The 20,542-nt window shown below is 33.2% G+C and overlaps 1 protein-coding gene across 1 annotated transcript in view; it reads left to right on the top strand.

Moving 5' to 3' along the window:
* LOC134236570 (hyccin-like) overlaps positions 1-20,542 on the top strand; it is a 52,594-nt gene that overhangs the window by 30,167 nt on the left and 1,885 nt on the right. Inside the window, exons 6-8 of the mRNA XM_062718744.1 lie at positions 5,589-5,669; positions 14,460-14,581; positions 19,719-19,814. Of these exons, the coding sequence (XP_062574728.1) occupies positions 5,589-5,669; positions 14,460-14,581; positions 19,719-19,814 (299 nt within the window). The remainder of the gene's footprint in view (positions 1-5,588; positions 5,670-14,459; positions 14,582-19,718; positions 19,815-20,542) is intronic.

Genomic DNA, 20,542 nt, shown 5'->3' with positions numbered 1-20,542 from the left:
ATATTTAACATTAATATAATAGTATATTAAAAAGAGCGTCTAAATGTTTAACAAGAACGCACAATAAACATAAGATCAATTTTTTAAATAAAGAATGAGGTAAATATTTCATCCAATCCTGATTGAGAAACTTAGACATGTTTGAGGTGCGGAGAAAATTAGGACAGGTGTTGGGCATAGTCTAAAGCAAAGACCGCGTTATGTATATTGCACAATTTTACTCTCTCTATTTAAACAGGATTTGTTATACGTATTTATTTTAAAATGACGTGTACACATGTACATATGTACGTGTACATATATAAAAAAAATTCAAAAATATGGTTAAATGTTAATTCATCAAAAGACCTAGCAGACTACAGAATATTACAAGATTTTGCCCATAGCAGACGAGGATAATGCACGTTTTACAATGTGCCAAGAATTTTCCCGCTACAACTCAAAGAAACCTCTCTGAAGAAACTGAAAGAGAAGAAATGTAGTGGCGGATCTAGAGGGAGTTTAGTTTTTTCCTGTAAGAGAGAGTAAGGAGCCCCACATATTTGTTGCGTTAAAACTACACTGCATATCTAGTTGTAGATTACATTAAACTTTAGTTTTAAACTTTTGATAATGTAAATGCCTCTTAATTATACAGGCCCACGGTTTGTTGACGCAAAGGACCAGGGGTACTTTGCTTATATAAACATGTAATACTGAACATGCATTATATAATTAAGAAAATCATGCAATGTCCTGCACAAGGGTTTAATGTCACGAGGATATATATTAACAGATAAATATAAGATATTTTAAAACAGATCACCATTTCAGTCTTTAGTTGCATCTTAAAAGGAACAATTAATTGGTTTGCGGCCGAATTTTGACGCTTGCGTCAATATATGTTTCTTGTTAATTTCTTTGATGGACAGCTAACGCAGTCCCTGATTTTTCCGGCCGAGTACCTTGGGGGCCTCCTGTAACTCACCTGCTTGACCACTCGGAGGTGTAAAGCTTATTATCACCTTCCCGCACTTTTTCTTTTCTCTTGGTGTGAATTATGTGAAAATTTTGCCATTTCTCTCCTCTCTCTTCCAAGCCACATACTGCTGGTATTGAAATTCAACTTTGCTAATTAGCTTGTAATTACCAGTACTTGGAATACGTTGGCTTTTTGAACTCTTTTCGTCCAGATTTGATTAAAATAGCTGCTTATCATGTAATGTAAATATTACCTTGGCTACTTTTCCTGGTATTGGTTTCCATGGCAACTTCTCCACATCTCCATCGTGATTGGTCAGTTTTCTCTAGCCTCATCCCACCTGTTTTAGGGTGATAATTAAATGTGGTATATTATAGCTGCTATACTTGTAAGTTCTCATCAATCCAAAGGGAATTTATTCCTGCAGGAGCCCAGTTCATTGTGTTGAATTGTCTGTGTGCGAGCATGATCTGCCGTGTCAATATACATTTGTTCTGATGGATGAGCCCAGGTAAGATCGTAATTTAATCCTCCGTTAAGGTACACTATCATCAATGATCAAGTGAAGCATTTTGCCCTCAAAGTAAAAGAGCTCTAAAATCTGCCATCAGATGGCTTTTCTTAATAGAAGTGAAAATATGAAAATTTCAAAATACTCGTATTGAGATATTTGATAAACCATTATGGCTTGCCTTTATTCCATGAAAATGTTTTATTCCCACCTATTTTTTCTTTATTAACATGGAACAGTTGCATCAAATTTATTAACTTTACTCTTGAGAGTAATAAAATAAAATACAAGTCTTTATTTAATGAGAGTAGGAAAAATTGCACACTTAACATTAAGTAGTTGGTGTTTTTGTCAATAGACCGTCTTGATCATTAAACTGGATACGTGATTAAATTTGAATTATTGATGAAAGGCAAAGCCTATACACCGATCAAAGAAACAGTCAGTCATCTAGTGCTGGTTTAAATACTGGAGAAAAGATTACAGATATAAATATTTTAGATTTCTACAGTTGATCAGTATAAGGGTTTTTTCACCTTTGATTACCTCCCATTCATATTCAAGGGTCAGGAAAGTAATTGATTGACCTACAGAATTCCACAATAAAATGAGAATTGTAATTTTCCGACTCTTTTTTTGACATTGGCAATAATTAATACTTATACCAATAAATGAAGGTAAATAGGATGAAAGTAAAGATCTTTTATATTTTACCATAAAGAAAAAATATGATATATAATATATTTGTATTTTAATTCAGATTTCAAGTTATATTTAGCAAATTCCAAGAAAGTTATTCATGACAAAGAAAATTCAAAAGTATCTGAATTGACAATACCCTAAGAGAAGACAAAACTATATTTGGTTACAGTTCTTTACTATATTAGGATGAAATGTGCAGCATTTTTCTTCATTACATCTAGAAAAGGATTGTTAAAAGAGACTTGTAATTAGTTTACTTAATGCTAATTTCATTAGGGGGAACAGGAGTTATTTTAGGATTGCAGCAATGCATTGTAAATGTCAATACTGTGACACATGGTAGTTATATAGTCAGCATGGAGGGACTACTGAAATCTACCTGTAAGATACCTGTCATTGTCGACCATTGTTCTCTCCCATACCTGGCGGTTTACCTGAAATTCTACCTGTGGCTGCAGTCAGTATAATTATCCATAGACCCTACCTATAGCTGGCCTCCATGGTTGCAGATAGAGAGGTGATGGCATGTTTTTCATAAAACCTCGAGGAAACTGTGAATCTCGTTTGTCAGACAGGGTGGTTGTGTGAAGAGGTGTGAAGACAGAGATTTACCTGGAGTTTTACATCTGTCTGGCCTCTCCTCACTGATGGTCTTAACAGTTTTCTGTTTCAATCCAGACATGATTTTTCTACTTTGATTCTAGCTGTTTCATTGTTGGTAAGTGTTAGATCTGAATTGATGATGTGTCTGTTTGTGTCCAGCTAGTTGTTAGAAGTTGGACGATTAATTCACAGTTCCATTGACAGTATGCATGAACTTAACATCTCCATGTTGCTTAAAGGTAAAAGTTCTTTTTATGAACAAGTTAAAGTTTCAAGGACTTTTATAAGCAATCTCTTTTAAAAGATATAACATTTGATTTATAAAGTGGGTTTTCTTATTGATTGTAAAAGATATATATCTGATACGGCTCTTGGCTGCTTGAATGTTGAGATAAATCTAGCTGTTATGGCCCTAATGAATTTTTGAATGTGGCGTGGCAGTTTGGAATAGCTTGAGAAAAGTTGCACTAGCTGTTTCTTATTTTGTAACATATAGATTTTTTTTTTTTTTGCTAAGTATTAAGCTTGTATTAATATTTCACTTCTGGGATTGCTGCCTGCATTCTTAGAATCTGACTGATTTCATATAAGGGCAGTAACTCTTACTTCAAGTCTTAAACTTTGGGACTATTTGTACAGTTGTTTGTGAAGCATCTACTAACCTTGTGTTTTCTGTTCGTCAGTGGTGGATTGCTAGATATTAATAGATAGACTTATCAGCAGTTGTACCACTGATTTGCAGAGAAAACAATCAAACTAACCATGATGCCTGCTTTAATATTCTTTTATGGTCATTTTTGGGCTTTTCTTTGTGCATTTGTGGTGTTATACTTGAGTGTATAATCTGTATATTTATCTTTGTATATAATGATTGTGAATACATGTACTAGAGTAAATAAGTGCATGGCATTTTAAGTACTTTTATTGTATGAAGTGCTTACTATTAGTCAGCTTATAACACTGTGAAGTAATATCTAGTCTCATGTATGTGTGTTCATCATTTGTGATCTAACTGATATTTTTGGCAAGGGATAAGGAAAAGCTGGTTTTTTTCATGAAACTAATAACTATAGTACTGAGATCTGAATGGCAATTAATGATTTATACTAATTGAAATTTTTGACTTAATGCTGTATAAAACAAATGAGAGATAAGTGTTAAGTAAATGAAGATCATTGATGGCATGATATAATTTTTCGTACACTGGATTGGAAAACTTTTATTGTTCTAAATCATATAAGAAATGATTTTCAAATCACATGTCTGAAAATCAGAAGGAAAATATAATTATTAATTTTCAAATGACATTTTCTTCAGATGATAGAAAGATAGAAGGCAAATGATCAGAGAAGTCTGTACATGATAATGGTCGCTGATATTTCTCTAATCATTCCCATTGTTGGAGAAATATATGGCAGTGTTTAGGATACCTCCTCATTAACTTCTCAATGGATGCCGTTCATATAGGCCCAATAACGAGCGACTTTGATATTTGTAGAACTCAATTATGTGAAATATTACCGTGCTGCTCTTCAATTGAAGAAAAATCGTGTGTCGGTAGAAAAAAGAGAAAGTAAAGATTAAAAAAGCAGACAGATCTGATGACATGTTATTTCTGATTGGTTTTAATACAGATGGTCAGGTATTGGGTGGACGGTTCGCATGACTCTCTCATTATGTTGTCCAGTTAACTAGTACTGCTTTTATCTCCCTTTACAAAAACTTCAGTAATGTAGACTTCTCAGAACAATTTCTTTTGTGTGTAATTGCTCAAGCTCGTATGTCATACTATTTTTACTTTAATTGTAAAAATAGGAAAGAAAAGTCCAGAAGTTTAACATAAAAAGTCATTGAATTTGAAATTCAAACAAGATTTCCAAAAGTTTAGCTCACATTGCCAAGAACATTGAGTACAAATAACCGGAAAACCTACTTCCAAAAATGAATTAAATTTGAAAGCAACTTTAATTGGTGAAAATCTGTTGTTAACTTGACTGTTGATAATTTTTGATAGACAATCTGAATTAATCCTTTTCCTATTTCATTTACTGTCTAGGTAACATGGTAAAATTAATGATGAAACTGGAAAGAGTTTTTTTTTTTTTTTTTACAAATTATAAGTTTTGCGTAATTTTTGCGCATCTCTTACCATCTGAGGGATACAATTACACATTACATCAAAGTGTCGTCTGACTAAAGTCGCAGAATTTAATTGACAGACAAAAGAAATCCAAGTCTGGTGTTATACAGTGCAGTTCTCATTGAAGTCATTTTTTCTTTCTAAGAAAAGGGTATAGTAAAAATACATTCAGTGGTGGAAAGTGGTTTTTACGTTGGAACATTTGGTATAATTACTGAGAAGTTTTAGCTTCAAAGGTAATTGGATGAAGAAAACATATGGTTCCTTGTTATTGATTCGATTGGTCTAATCGCACTCGGTTTTACATGCAGACGGTCTACTTTAGTCCCAAATGAGATTAAAGCTAAAATAATTGTACATTAAACAAATTACAACCTGTTTTTATGAGATAGAAGGAAAAAAATTAATTTGCATTTTCACTGGAAATTTTCTACCGTGTGTTGTTAAAATACAGAACTTAGAAAATTAAAGAATGATCTATATATAGAGACATTCTTCACTTTTGCTAGAAGATTCAAATGAGTTGGAAATCATTTGTTAAAGTCCATACAAGTATAGGTCACCTTTGAATTCTTATCAATAATTTTATTCAGAACTTTCAAGAAAATGACACATTATAATTTTCAACTGTATTTGTCAGTGAGAATTATTTAAAGTTTGATGTGTTGCAGGAAACAACGTTACCAGATGGAAAACCGAAAGTAAAGACATTCCGCATTCCAGCATATTCACAGCCATCTTTGTATCATGAGGTTAGTTACAAGTTTTTGCTCAAAAAGATATTATATTTAACTAGATTGTATCATAGACCTTTGAAAAGACCTATAGTCTCAACTGCATATACATACCATACATAAGCCAGGTTCTTGGTCATACAACAACATGAGATGTGCAGTAAAGCATGCTTATAGTGAACATGCTTATAAAGTATTGAAACTTGAAGCAAAGTCATTTTACTTCTCTTTGACCCAAAATATATTGTAAACTTAACAGATAAATTGAATTATGCTTTTATCAATTAAAGCTAAATCATCTGTCCCTGGCAAAGAACAAGGACAAACTTGTTAACATTCCAATATTTTGGTTTTATAAAATGGTAGAAAATTTTGTTGAATGTAAAACAACAAAAAATAATCTGAAATTGTTATAAAAATTGAGAGTGCACGAGTATATAAGCATCATGGGGAATTCACTTCTAGAACAGATAGTTCAGGAGATACTGGAGCAATCCTGAGACCTCGGCAAGAACTTCATTACTGTAATTGGTGTTATCAGGTAATTAAACCTGCTCCAGTTGCCTGACTGTAGATGTTAAGTCCTCAGTCTTATTGAAGTCACATATTAATGAAATGAGTCTGGGACGGCCCATCCAATAGCTGAACTGTACTGAGGTAAATGGAAATGCTTTGCCAAAATTTCAGCCATGATTATATTGATGACATTTTCCAGTTGCTGAATGAGATTTTATTTTTTTGGGAGGATGGGGGTGGGGGAGGAAAAAGTGAGTACTGATTCCAAAAGCAGTATACATGATCACCTTAACTATATACATGTATAGCTTTACCTACCGGCTTGCTTTCTTCCATTGTTTCAACACAATTTAAACCAATAAAAATTAGAATTTTGTTATGATTTTGGATTGTCCTATGAATATTTATTTCTTCATATATATTTAAGAAGACCAGCTCCCAAAGTTAAAAAAAGGTTAGACTTGTACCTGCTGACCCAATCAGTGGCTGATCCAGGAATCTTGAAAAAAAAAAAGGGGGGGGGGCTTACCAGTTTGATTTCTGGGTCAGGGAGCACAACCACACCAAAAGAAATTGATTTATTAAATCTTGTGTATACTTTGGACACAGAAGGGGGGGGGGGGCTAGGCCCTGCTCTAAATCCACTAGTGCGAATGAGTCTCAGTTATTGATCAGTACTGATACCAATTTAATTCAAAGAGTAATTTGGAGCAAATTCAAATCTTGATCTTGCAAATGAACAAAAGGAAAAATTTGTAATGACAGGTTTCTTCCATTTCAAAAAAAAACCTTCTGCATTATTTTTTAAACAAATATTTCACAATAATTCTTTTGAATGTGTATTTATTTGCAGTGAATTTTAAAAAATTAAAAAATTTTAGTCAGAAAAAAATACCTTGAATGAAATAAGGCAATAACAAATGATTGCGCCCATGTGAAAAGGGTCCTTATGGCAATTTTGCTAAAACAGAGAAATAACGTCACAAAGATGTGACGTTGCAGAGTGACGGTGAACTTCGACGCAGATTTTTTTTTAACCACGTGTTTTGACGTTTGACACATCCAGAGTTTTTATCGCTGTTTCCAACATGTGGAATTTATTTTCATTCATAAATCAATTCAATCAATATCTGATTCTCCTAATCCACTGATTTTAATAGATATAAATAAAAACATTTAGAACTAGTTTCTTAACAATCATTATTAAATACGTCTCTATATAATACCAACAGTTTTCCTACATGCGGAAATTAATGTATAGAAGCTGTAGACAAGGTGTTTTCTGATAGGAAAATGAACCTTTATACTCTAGATAAATTTTATTTACATATTTATACCATTTTTAGAATACATCTTAGACAGGGTATATCGTAAAAAAATATTGCAAAGGAAAATAATTGTCTTCCTACTTCTTTGAGATCCGCTCCACCACTCTCAAATATACATCGCGATCGTGTCAATCACATGTAAACATTGATTCATCGGACCGGTGCATACTGCTTAAACTGTTATTAAATTGTTTGTACAAATATTGAAACTAAACATACATCTTCCACGTTTTTTACTAAACTAACAAGAATGTGTAAGAACAATAGTTCTATAAATAAAAGTAGGAGAGATAACTCTGATGTCAACAATCGATGTAACAGGGGTACCAGACAGGGACATTCATTTTAATTGCGTACTTTTTCACATTTCAGCTGCATGTCGCATGAATTTGCTCCCGGATTATAAAAGAGATATTTTATGACTTAATAAAAACACTTTTAATCGTCAGCATAATTATGAATTTTTAAATAAAAAAACATTGTTGTACTTTGGGAATAAGGTTAATGTAGAAAAAGGAAAAACAAAGAAAAAAAGGAAAACTGCAAAATTGAACAGACTTTAATTTTTTTTTTTTTAAATCTCTTATCTATACCTTTTTTTTGCATAGAATAATTTCATGACGAATTTCATTTTTTTTTTTAAATAATAAACATGTAAAGCGTCTACCTAATAATCATGATTAAATAAATTAAACTTTAAACGGCTAATTGTATTCGGCGCGTTGGCGCGCCAGCGCGTCCATCTCATCCCAATACCACAAAAGCATTAAAACACTCAAATGACAACGATTTTCTTTATAATGTAAGCGTTATCGCTTATATTCAAGCCGACAGCCCGAGCCCGATTGCATTTCTTTTTAGGTGGATCCAAAAAATTTTCCCTAGGAGGTGATGGCTCGTATCGCAAGGGAAGAGGTACAAGGCATAGCTTTAATAAGTTTAAATGCCATTTGATCCATGCATGCCTTACCACAATCCGTGCAAGAGTAATCCGAAATTTACCCGAATTTTGGAATTGACTTACTTTCGATTTCTCTCTCTCTCCAAACTTTAACTATAGCATTTAAAAATATTGAGTGCTTTTTATATAAATTTATTTAATGTTTTAAATATATATAGGCTTAGGAACCGGGGGAGGGGGCTTACACAGATATACCGTACATCATATTAAACATAAGGGCGTAGATTTAGCCCCCACTTTCAACTGGCACGTTGCAGTGTTGTCGAAGAAGGGTAAGTAGTAGTGTTTGAAAGAACAAAAATCGGTATTGAAAAAAGTTCGATCCCCCCCCCCAACGAAATAAGATTTTCGTGTTTGGAAAATAGATACAATTTTCCTTTTTTTCTGCTTGTTAAGATTTTTTAGTTTCGAATTTTTTCTCTTTCATTCCCCCCCCCCCCCCCCCCCCCCGGCCTTTTCACTTTGCTTCCGACGCCAATGTATCAAATTAAGATTTACCAGTATAATGTTATGTCCTTAGACTCTAGAGTTTAAACTCCTTTTTAAAGATTTGATTTTCATGGCTATAAGCTGCCATTCATTGGTATCAGTGTTTAAAAATATTCCTTGTTACGTTTTAAATTAAAAATTTAAATAAAAAAATCAGGATTTTTCCGCGTGTATCCAATTTCCGCTTTGTTCGCGACGAGTTTTGAATCGCGGAAAATAAAACAGCGTTAATTTAATACAAAGTTTTTCTTCTTTTAGTAAAAATTATTTCTTTATGCTTATATCGTAGAAAATAGAAATAGCGGGATCAGAGGACAAGCGCAAGATACCGGTAATAGGTGTAAGCCCTTATTGTTTGTTTACTAATTGACAAGCTAGCTAATTATATGGGTCACGTTCCATGCGAGAAGCTATTAAACTAATTATACCTGAGCTGCTAGTCAGTTTGGAACAGTAAATAACCTATAATTGTTTAAATCTTAAAAATAAAATCTGTGGATTTGAGAGTTAGTATGCAACACAGGTGTATAATCAGATGAGCGGGTCTTCCGAAATTGACGATATTGATCTAGCTATTTCTCAACCGTATTAAGTAACTCAAGCTTTACAATTAACATCCGATTCCTTCATAGGCTTAAACACTTGTTACAATATAGTAACTTGGACTTTGAAATAGTGAAAATTTGATTCGCGTAAATTTAATATACTGATTTAGCTTCTGATTCGCGGAAAAAACATGACGCGGAAAAAACCTGATATACGGTAATATAAATTGCTGCTAAGAATTACCTTGTCTTTATTAGAGAGGACTGAGGATAGGGAGAAACTTAAGTAAAAGAAATGGCTTTGCTATCAATAGCCCTTTTAAACAAACTGTGGTCAGAAAAATACCTTATTAATTTATTGAAAAAAGATTAACAAGAAAAAGTCTTAAGACTTTTTGGTATATCATTCTAAGGTTATAGTGTGATCAAAACAAACCTTACCTTTTTGACTCTGTATAATCGCGTCATTTTCTTTTTCATTTAATTCAAACAAACTTCCTTATAGAGCATAAATGAACATAACTTAAAAATCTTGTTAACAAAGTGTGAAACATTAAATTTTATTGAAACCGTCATTAAAATCAACACATATCAGTACTTTCAGTACTTTAATGAGTGGAGGATATCGAGCCCGATGTTGTATAAGCGATAAATTTATTAAATCTGTTGCGCGAGCGCGCCGACACACCGAATACAATTAGCCCTTTAAAAATGTTTTGTCTTATTCTTGTTGCACAAAGACACTTCAATTTAGAGAAATTAAAACATGCAAAAACATCCGAATGAAAAAAAAAATGTTCTTAAGGTTCTAACTTAAATAGAGCTGGTCAAATTAATCTGATGAGAGAGAGAGAGAGAGAGAGAGAGAGAGAGAGAGAGGATGGAGGGTAGATAAAAATATTCATATTGAATCTATTTATCTAATATTGAGAAATGTGAAACTCTATTGAAAAAGATAAGTTTTCAAAACAAATGAAATAATAAATGAAAGAAAATATCATTTTTCTTCTCTAAACTATATATACATGTATAGCTATTTATTTTCAAGATCTCTAAATTTAATATACATGTAACTCTTTGGTACTTACGTGCTTTTTTTTTGTTTTTTTTTTTTCTTCATACGGAGTTCAAATGTTTTAAGCATTATTTGCAAATTAATTCCTTAAGCAATGACGAATTTTGTCTTTCATATAAAAGCTCGATCAGCATTGAATGTCTCTTAACAGATCAATTATCATGCTAAAAACTCAATCATCACTGAGCTTATAATCTTATTGCAGTTATCAGTGTGGAATAATATATTGTTTTACCTGCCATCAAATTATGGATAAATATTATTAAATATGCCCAAATATGATTTTTTTTTGTTTTGGTTGATAAAAAAATCCTTATAAGTTCAGGGTCGGGTTTTATTTCTACATGTAAATGCTAACAGAAAATAAAATTCAATGCTGAAAATACATGACATAAAACCGCAACAATATGCTTGCATTTTGTTTTATTTTGGCCGCAGTGCAGGGGATGGGGGTGGGGGTGTCCTTATATATTTCCGCAACATGTAGGCTTTACAAGGCTTAGCATATCCAAGCCTCTGGTACCAGGCACGTAGCATCGTTTTTGAAAGGGGGGGGGTCAGAGAATTTTTTTTACTTCCCTGAAAAATTTGACTAGCAAAAAAAAAAGGGGGGTTTATGTTGCACAAAGTCGAAAATCCTATTTCGTGGGGAGGGCGGGGGAAGAGGGAGGGGGGGGGGTGGTAGAGGTCAACTTTTTTTTAATGTCAACTACTTTCAGTACCAATTTTTATACTACGATTTCCGTACATCACTAATAGTGGGGGGCCAACCAGACTTTCAATTATCAATTCCTATAGTATAAGTAAAGTTGGGAAAAAAAGTGAAGGCCCCCCATTGCTACGTCCCTGGGCACGGGACCAGAATGGAATTCATACTCTTTAAAACTCATTTTATAGAATAAAATTAGAAAACAACATTAGAGTGATTTTTTTTAAATTAAGTCATAAATAATATGATGATTTTCTAAGATGTTTACATCCCTACAAAAATCTGACATTTAAAAGCTCAGCTAGTTCGCAGACAATTGTCAAGAAATATATTATACAAAACAGTCATATTCAACTGACTGTATATATAGGCATTAACAATTACATGTTATTAATCTTTAACCAACCCCTACCCCAACAAAAGCTATACATATAAACCGTAAATGGCATCTTTAATTTAATTCTATGGGAGTGCTTCTAAAACCATCCATTTCATAAAATAAAACCAGATTTTTTAATTCTAGGGTATCATTATATACATGATTAACAATATTGAATTCATAGCAATTCAGTTCCAGATTTTGAAAATGGCAATGCTCAGAATTAAATGTACAAATATAAAATGAAGAATAATAGGCACGCATTATTTCAAACCTAAATAAAAAAGTGAATCTGCAAGTTGTAGGGTTAATGGTACTGGGTGCACCTAAAACTTTTGAAGTAAAAAAAAATTATTTATTTTAACTCGTGTTCACAAGAATTGTAAGTTTCTGCCATTTAGATTTTTACCCCCCCCCCCCCCCCCCCCCCTCAGCAACATACACATAATCCTACAAATGTTAATCTTGGGTTTATCTATTGTGTAAATGATTGCGGATTATAACTCATTTATTTGTTTGTAAAATTTCCACCTTTTGATTGGTTAATATTAAAATATTTTTACTGCTAGACTGAAAAATATTTCGTGTATCCTTTATATTTTCAAAAAAGAAGTGTCATTGTTGACCCAATGCAGACAGACAACCTTATAGATGCAGTGAATCAACCGAATTTCTTTTTTATTTACTGTCTATTGTGTGTCGTAATTACATGTTACATGTACCACACTTCACAATTTTTCTGTCTTTATATAAAATTTAGAAAGAAAGAACAATCAAATAAATTTTCACTCCGCAGTAGCATTTAGGTAGCGTAATGTTGTTCCAGATATAATTTTTAAAAAATTATTTTTTTTCACATATAAGGTAACTAAAGATATATCGTTTATGCTGAAATCTTGACCTATCGAGAGCAAAGTTTAAATTAAAATAATTTTCAAATGAATTCTATAGGCTTATCAAATGACTCTTGCATGCATTACCAGTAAATATTTTGTTTGAGAAAATAATTGTTGCAAAAAAAAAAAAAAAATGAATGGATGTTGCCCGCTGTTCAGGTCTCCCCCTGGTGTCATAGAAAAGTGAAATGTAAAACAAACACTCACTCATAATACTATACACCACTGAAGAATCCATAATATATATAACTATTTGATAATTATTAATAATTAAAAGAGACATTGAGATAAAAATAATGTGCATGGAAAAATATTAAATATTATACAACTATTAATCACCCTAGTAAAATTACAGAAGAAAATCATTTAACGTTCACTCTGAAAACGTTTGACGTTGTTGAAAAACATGACGTCATTATTAACCTGTTAAAATATATTTGATAAAAATGAAGAAAAAAACCTACTTAGAGTAGACGTAGGACCATAAAAATTCATATTTGACAACTTCTAACCTTACTCTATCAGAATCCGTGAAAAACTCAAAATGCATAAAAATTGCCATAAGGACCACTTTTCACATGGGCGCAATCAAATGTAATCAAGCTTAAAAGTATATTGAAAGAATACAGCTTTGGAGAAGAGCAAACACGGACCTCTACAGACATCAGTGGTGGGATCAGGTACCATGGAGGAGTGAGCATCCCCTGTCGACTGGTCACACCCACCGTGTGTTCCTTGTCATGATCAAACAAAGGGAAAAATCTGTAGAAAATTCAGCATTTAAATAATGGCTCAAATTCAGTTCATGTTAATTGTACATGTAATTCTATGTGAATTTGAATTTTCAACAAACTTTGAATTGAATTATTTACAGAGCATCTACAAATGACTCTGCAGAAATCAACCGAAGTACTAAGTACTATTTATATTTTTTCTTTACCAAAATGTACTAAGAGTACTTGAACTAGAAATATGAAATAAAATTGGAGTTTAATATAAAAGCCGACCAATATTCTTGAAATTAGGTTTATGCCTAAAAGAAAACCCATCATTAGCATTCATGCAAACTCCATACGGAAACAAATGACAAAAAAAACTTTCATTAAAATATTTCAGTAAAGAGACAGAGCACTTGTTATTGACATTAAACCGATGTAAAACTTCTGAGGCAGACATCTGAGCTGGGATGCTGCACTTATTACTGACTGATGATGATTAGGGAGTTCTCAATGATCAGGGATCCAATTATTTTGCCTTGGATCATGCCAGGTTTTTTAATGAATGATCCATTAAAATTTTTGTGGCTTTGTATTTTAGTTCATTTTTATTTTTTATTTGTTTAAGATGATATGAAAAAGTAGTTTTATGCCAATTTTTAGTATTTTGTTCATGTAGCTTCCTTTGTGTTCCATGAAAATAAATTGGCTAGGATTTAAATTTCCTAGAAAATGTCTGTAAAAGGAAATTCATGTATATGGAGATTATAACAAACAGAATTCAAGCTCAAAACCTCTAAATCTCAGACCTCTAACACATCAGAGGTGGGATGAGGTGCCATGGTGGATTGAGTATCCCCTTCCAACTGGTCACACCCACCATGTGCTCTTTGTCATGATCAAGAAATGGAAAAATCTGTTGACAATTCAGTGTGTAAATAAAGATAACTTGATCATGATAGTACAGTGAAACATGGAAACTTGTCTAATACAGATGCTGTGTATATAAATCTTACCAAATAAAATGTCAAGTTTAAATCCCTTAAAGGTGCATGTTCTCTAATTCGGAATGTTGTCTAATACCACCAATGTCTTTGGAACCAGTTTTATCTGGATTAGACAAGTTTCACTCAATGCTTTAGAAGCTCAGTATGTGTTAGACTTTACTTACCCAGTAATTTCCTGTCTTTGTAGCCAACCAGCATCAGCAGTATCTCCCTCACAGAGAGTGCCCTGTCACGACTGGACCGCCGCGAGGCCGAGACGTGGTGCAGTGGTCCCTTACCTCAGTACGAGGCCATTAATGGACAAAACAGGTGAGCTAAATAATAAAGGTGTTCAGATAGATTCACACTACATGTAATGTTACATTAGGAGTGGACCCTTACCTCAGTACGAGGCCATCAATGGACAAAACAGGTGAGCTAAATAATAAATAAAAGGTGTTCAGATAGATTCACACTACATGTAATGTTACACTAGGAGTGGTCCCTTACCTCAGTACGAGGCCATTAATGGACAAAACAGGTGAGCTAAATAATAAATAAAAGGTGTTCAGATAGATTCACACTACATGTAATGTTACACTAGGAGTGGTCCCTTACCTCAGTATGAGGCCATTAATGGACAAAACAGGGGAGCTAAATAATAAAGGTATACAGATAGATTCATACTACATGTAATGTTACATTAGGAGTGGTCCCTTACCTCAGTACGAGGCCATTAATGGACAAAACAGGTGAACTAAATAATAAAGGTATACAGATAGATTCACACTACATGTAATGTTACACTAGGAGTGGACCCTTACCTCAGTACGAGGCCATTAATGGACAAAACAGGTGAGCTAAATAATAAAGGTACAGATAGATTCACACTACATGTAATGTTACATTAGGAGTGGACCCTTACCTCAGTACGAGGCCATTAATGGACAAAACAGGTGAGCTAAATAATAAAGGTATACAGATAGATTCACACTACATGTAATGTTACACTAGGAGTGGTCCCTTACCTTAGTATGAGGCCATTAATGGACAAAACAGGTGAGCTAAATAATAAAGGTATACAGATAGATTCACACTACATGTAATGTTACACTAGGAGTGGGCCCTTACCTTAGTATGAGGCCATTAATGGATGAAACAGGTGAGCGAAGTAACAAGTGACAGTAACAAGTACACCTTAGTAACTTTTTAGGTCAAATGTCAAACTCATGCAATGCAAAAAAAAAATTTCAGATGATAAGTTGAAAACTAGTTTTTAGCTCTACTGGTCAGAGACCAGAAGAGCTTATGCGATAGTAATGCGTCCGTCGTCCGTCCGTCTGTCTAGCTGTCCGTCTGTCTGTCTGTAAACAATTTTTCAAAATGCTACTCCTCCTACAGTTTTGGTCCGATTTCAATATAACATGGCATACAAGTAGACTACACCAAGATACATAATTTTGTGCATCGGTTTATGATTTCGAAGAATGGTGTTGCCGTGGTTACTAAAAATAGAAATTTCTGTGAAATTCTTTCGAAATGCTACTCCTCCTACAGTTTTGGTCCGATTTCAGTATAACTTGGCACACAAGTAGACTACACTAAGATACATAATTCTTTGCATCAGTTTTTGATTTCGATGAACGGTGTTGCCGTGGTTACTAAAAATAGAAATTTCTGTGAAATTATTTCGAAATGCTACTCCTCCCACAGTTTTGGTCCAATTTCAATATAACTTGGGACACAAGTAGACTACACTAAGATACATAATTCTGTGCATTGGTTTTCGCTTTCGATGAACGGTGTTGCCATGGTTACTAAAAATAGAAATTTCTGAGAAATTCTTTTAAAATGCTACTCCTCCTACAGTTTTGGTCCGATTACAATATAATTTGGCACACAAGTAGACTATACTAAGATACATAATTCTGTGCATCGGTTTTTAGCTCTACTGGTCAGAGACCAGAAGAGCTTATGCAATAGTAAGGTGACTGTCGTCCGTCCGTCTGTCTGTCTGTCTGTAAACAATTTTTCAAAATGCTACTCCTCCTACAGTTTTGGTCCGATTTCAATGTAACTTGGCACACAAGTAGACTACACTAAGACACATAATTCTGTGCATCGGTTTTTGATTTCGATGAATGGTGTTGTCGTGGTTACTAAAAATAGAATTTTCTGTGAAATTCCTTTAAAACACTACTCCTTCTACAGTTTTGGTCTGATTTCAATTTAACTTGGCACACAAGTAGACTACACTAAGATACATTAAATAGTGCATCGGTTTTTGATTTTGATGAATGATGTTGCCATTAGTACTAAAAATAGAAATGTCCGTGAAATTCCTTTAAAACATCACTCCTTCTACAGTTTTGGTCTGATTGCAATGGCTTCTTTTCTTATCCTTTGTTATAAGTACAAACCAGTAGAGCTACAGTCTCGACAGAGACTTCTGGTTCTTTTACTTTTCAAATGAAATTTCAATGAAATAATACATATTTCAACTCCCAACATACAGCGTACCTTCATAAAAATAAACAGTTCTACAGTAAAACTCGTTTAGTACGAACAGATATAGCGAATTCACCCATATAGCGAAGTTTTTCTTGGCCCTCGGCAAAATTCTTAACAAATCTTTGTAAAATTTTACGGTTATAACAAACTCTGATATAACGAATTTACGGATATAGCGAATTGATTTTGAGTCCCGTTGAGGTTAAATTTAATGAAATTTACATCTTTTATAATGAACTTTCCAAGATTATAAAAAAAATTGAACTGACTTTATTTCCTTTTAGCATTTGTATATAAAATTCAATTCATAATAAAACCTTAGTTATCGAAGATATGTTTTGTAATATTTGCTTCCCTAAAATATTTGGTAGTAATACCTGAAGGAAAACATGCATATTGCGAATTCGCTATAATGGTTATGCGGATTCGTTATACGGATATAACGAATTACGGATATAGTGAATTAAATTCACAGGTCCCCAGGACTTCGCTACAATCGAGTTTTACTGTATACATTTAGGTCAAAAGGTCATGGGAAGAAATAGCATGCATAAAAGAAGGTCCAGTGATAACTTCAGTTCTCTCTGCAGTTTTAAAGGTTTTGATGTTCCACACAATGTTGATGACACTTTACTTTACACTTCTTAGTTTGATATTGTAGCATTTATGTAACACTCTCATTAATTAAAGGGATGTTGATTTTTTTCTACATCTTTTTCTTAAAATAATTGCATAAAAAATAATGAATTGGCTAATTAGACATTAGTGAACAAAAAAAAAGAAAGGTGAACTAGATTACCGGTAATATCTGATAAATTTTGTTAATTACCATCACAAGATTACTCTTTTAAAATGCCTTTTCATTCATTCATGTACATGTACATGATATTCAAATGTTGCGACTCTTAAAAAGTGTAATATTTTATTGAATTGGGTAAAGGTTCTGTAGATAATTATGTTTTTAAATTGATCTGTACATGATATTCCAATGGCTTTTATAGTGTGATATTAATTAGTTGAACTGAGAGAAGAGTGTTGACCTATGTTAAGGTTATAGTCCCCATATACAGTTAAGAGTTTGACGGATTAAAGTTCAATGATCCTCGGGGGCATTGAAGTTACTGGCCATTGTATTATGAGTACTTGTCATTGTCACAAGGTTTGATGGAGATTTTATCATGGAGTACATTACACCTAATTTGTGTAAAATTAACATAATGACACACTAACTGATGTTACTACCCCCATATCTCCCCTTGGCCTAGTCAGAATCAATAATTATTCTTCATCAGAGGGTGCCTGTGGATAGAAGGTTTTCAGTGACCTTGAACCAGTGGATAAAAAGCCAAGTTTAAAAAAAAGTCTGTAAAAAATCCTTGTCAGGAGCATATTTTATCTCCTTTTCATTTATCGAGTACAGGTGGCTAAAAAATATGTAGTGACCTTGAACCAAAATTTCTAGATCAAAGGTTAAGGTTAAAAAGCTTTCTGTGTAAAATCCTTGTCCAGAACACATATATTTTCTTTCCGTTTGACCCAGTCAAGCTCAGACTATATACCTATAGATTACCAATGGGTAAATTGGTTTGAAGTGACTTTGAAGAAAAAAATTTGATAAAAGGCCAAATACAGAAACATCTCCCTGTTTGGATCACATTTTCCCTCCCCCTTGGCCTAGTTTGGCTTATACTTCACCCATAGAGTGCCTGTTGGTGGAGGAAATGCAGTGACTTTGGGTCCACATTTAGATATAAGGTCAAGGTAGAATGCCTTTTCATGTCAAATGATTGTCTATATATGCTTTCACTTTGGCCCTACCTGGCTCAAACTCTTTTCATAAGAAGGCCCATGGATGTCTGCATTGTCCTTATGCTTTTCTAGGTTAGTGGCTGAGGATATAGCAAGTAGTGCTTTTGTTACTTGAAAACTTTTCAGTGGAATTGAAATTGATAATTTGAAGTATTCAACTTTAAGTTTCACCTTAAGTTTGAATTCAAGTAAATATTTTTTTGCTATTAAAAAAAAATTAATACATACATCTAGAAGTGATTTACTTAACTGTTGTTCTAAATACTATTAAGATAAGGAAAGTATATGTAATTCATAAAGATTGAATTTTAGTTTTGACTTTCTCTAAAATTTGTGTATCCTCGTTTTGCCTAAATGCCAACTGCAGATTAGTGAGCTAAACGTACACATGTTCTCTGGGTTTTCATAATCAATAGAGGAAAGAGGTAGTCCAGAGGAGACACACTGTGTTCTTCTTCTGTAATGAAGGAAAAAATGCCTCGTCTAGAAATTTCATACTCCAGTGAGTTAATTTGTTTCCATTGATCTCTTCATTGTGTTTTGGCCGAAGGCGATCGCAAAACAATTTTTCTCAGAGATGAAGGTTACTTGTAATTTATGGACAAGTTTATTAAGAGAGTAAATCATATTTTTGCAGATTGCAATTTTCTGAAGTTTTCACCTGATAGAGAGTGCAGGATACTTGTAATTTATTGAATTTTTGATCTCTTTCTGAGGATGTTCATCAAATGAATTCAAGTTTTCTTACATATATGCAATATCTCAACCCCACCCCACCCCTTAAAAAAGACATTATGCTACTGTAGCTTTTTCCATACCCAGTTTTATAAAGTGTATTCAATTTGCTGAGGTAAAAGTTTTAGTTGGTAAACTCTAAATTGAATTTTGGGAATACATGTACTTAGTACATTGAACACAGTAGAAAGGAAATGCAAGAAAAAGATGTTAAAAGGAAAAATATCAGATTTATATTCCAAAAAAAAAAATAAACATAAGAAGAAAGGAAAAAATCATAAAAAGTTCAAATAACTAAAGCATGCATAAAAAATTTTGTTGACATTTCTTAATACATTGTACATGTATAAAATTTCAAAATAAATTTTTCATTTCTATGTTAATTACATTTTCGTAATATCTTTTCTTTCAGACAGGCTATATTGTCCAACGTTCTCCAGACGTACACGATGGAGATCGCGGAGTTGACAACTCAGTCTCATCTTTGGTTCTGTAAATCATCCTCCAGGTAACCAATCAATAACCTGAGCCAGGATTATTAATTATAATTAACAGATACTTTAGCGCAGGCAAAAATTTTCCATACTCCGTATCTCGTATCTGTCTCTTTCTCTCGAGATCAACGATTTTTCGAAAGATCAAGCTTACAAAGTGATTAGTGGGGTAGACTTAAGGATTTGGTGGAAATTGCGTTCCAATGTAGACTAATGGGAAATCAGAATTACCTAAGGTCGAATAGGATTCTTAAACTCAACCTGTTAATGTGATTGTACATGAAAAGAAAGAATGATACTTCAATGTATAAAGGGTTGACATTAATTTTGTAAGATTTTTTGAATTCATTCCCAATTGCAACTAAAAACAAAGGAACGAAGTGAATATTAAAACATTTAAAAAAAAATTATTAAACAATTCAACAAAGTTATCTCAAAAACCTTTATATCGAGTTCAATGGATTCCCAGATTCGAAGTTCCAGCAACTTTTCGTATATGGTACTTGTATCTCAAAGTGTTCTCTCAGTCCCATCACATTCAAGATAACAAGCTTTTACTGTATTAATAACCTTTCCTAATATGACAAGTCCAAATTTATGCAGTTCATGTGCAAGTAAGGTTAGATGATGATGCCTCACCTGCAACAAAGAGAGACAAGTTTTAGCCTAAGGCTACCTTCAGTTTTAAATTGTGAAAATTAATAAACATCAGTGTTGAAAATTTTGGGGGGGATTTCAGGGC

Source organism: Saccostrea cucullata, unplaced genomic scaffold (assembly GCF_032062105.1).
Source record: "Saccostrea cucullata isolate Sc308-1 unplaced genomic scaffold, CSIRO_AGI_Scuc_v1 ctg264, whole genome shotgun sequence".
Classification (NCBI taxonomy): Eukaryota; Metazoa; Mollusca; class Bivalvia; order Ostreida; family Ostreidae; genus Saccostrea; species Saccostrea cuccullata.
The sequence above is the reverse complement of the archived record's forward strand: the minus strand, read 5'-3'. Positions and strand labels throughout refer to the sequence as shown.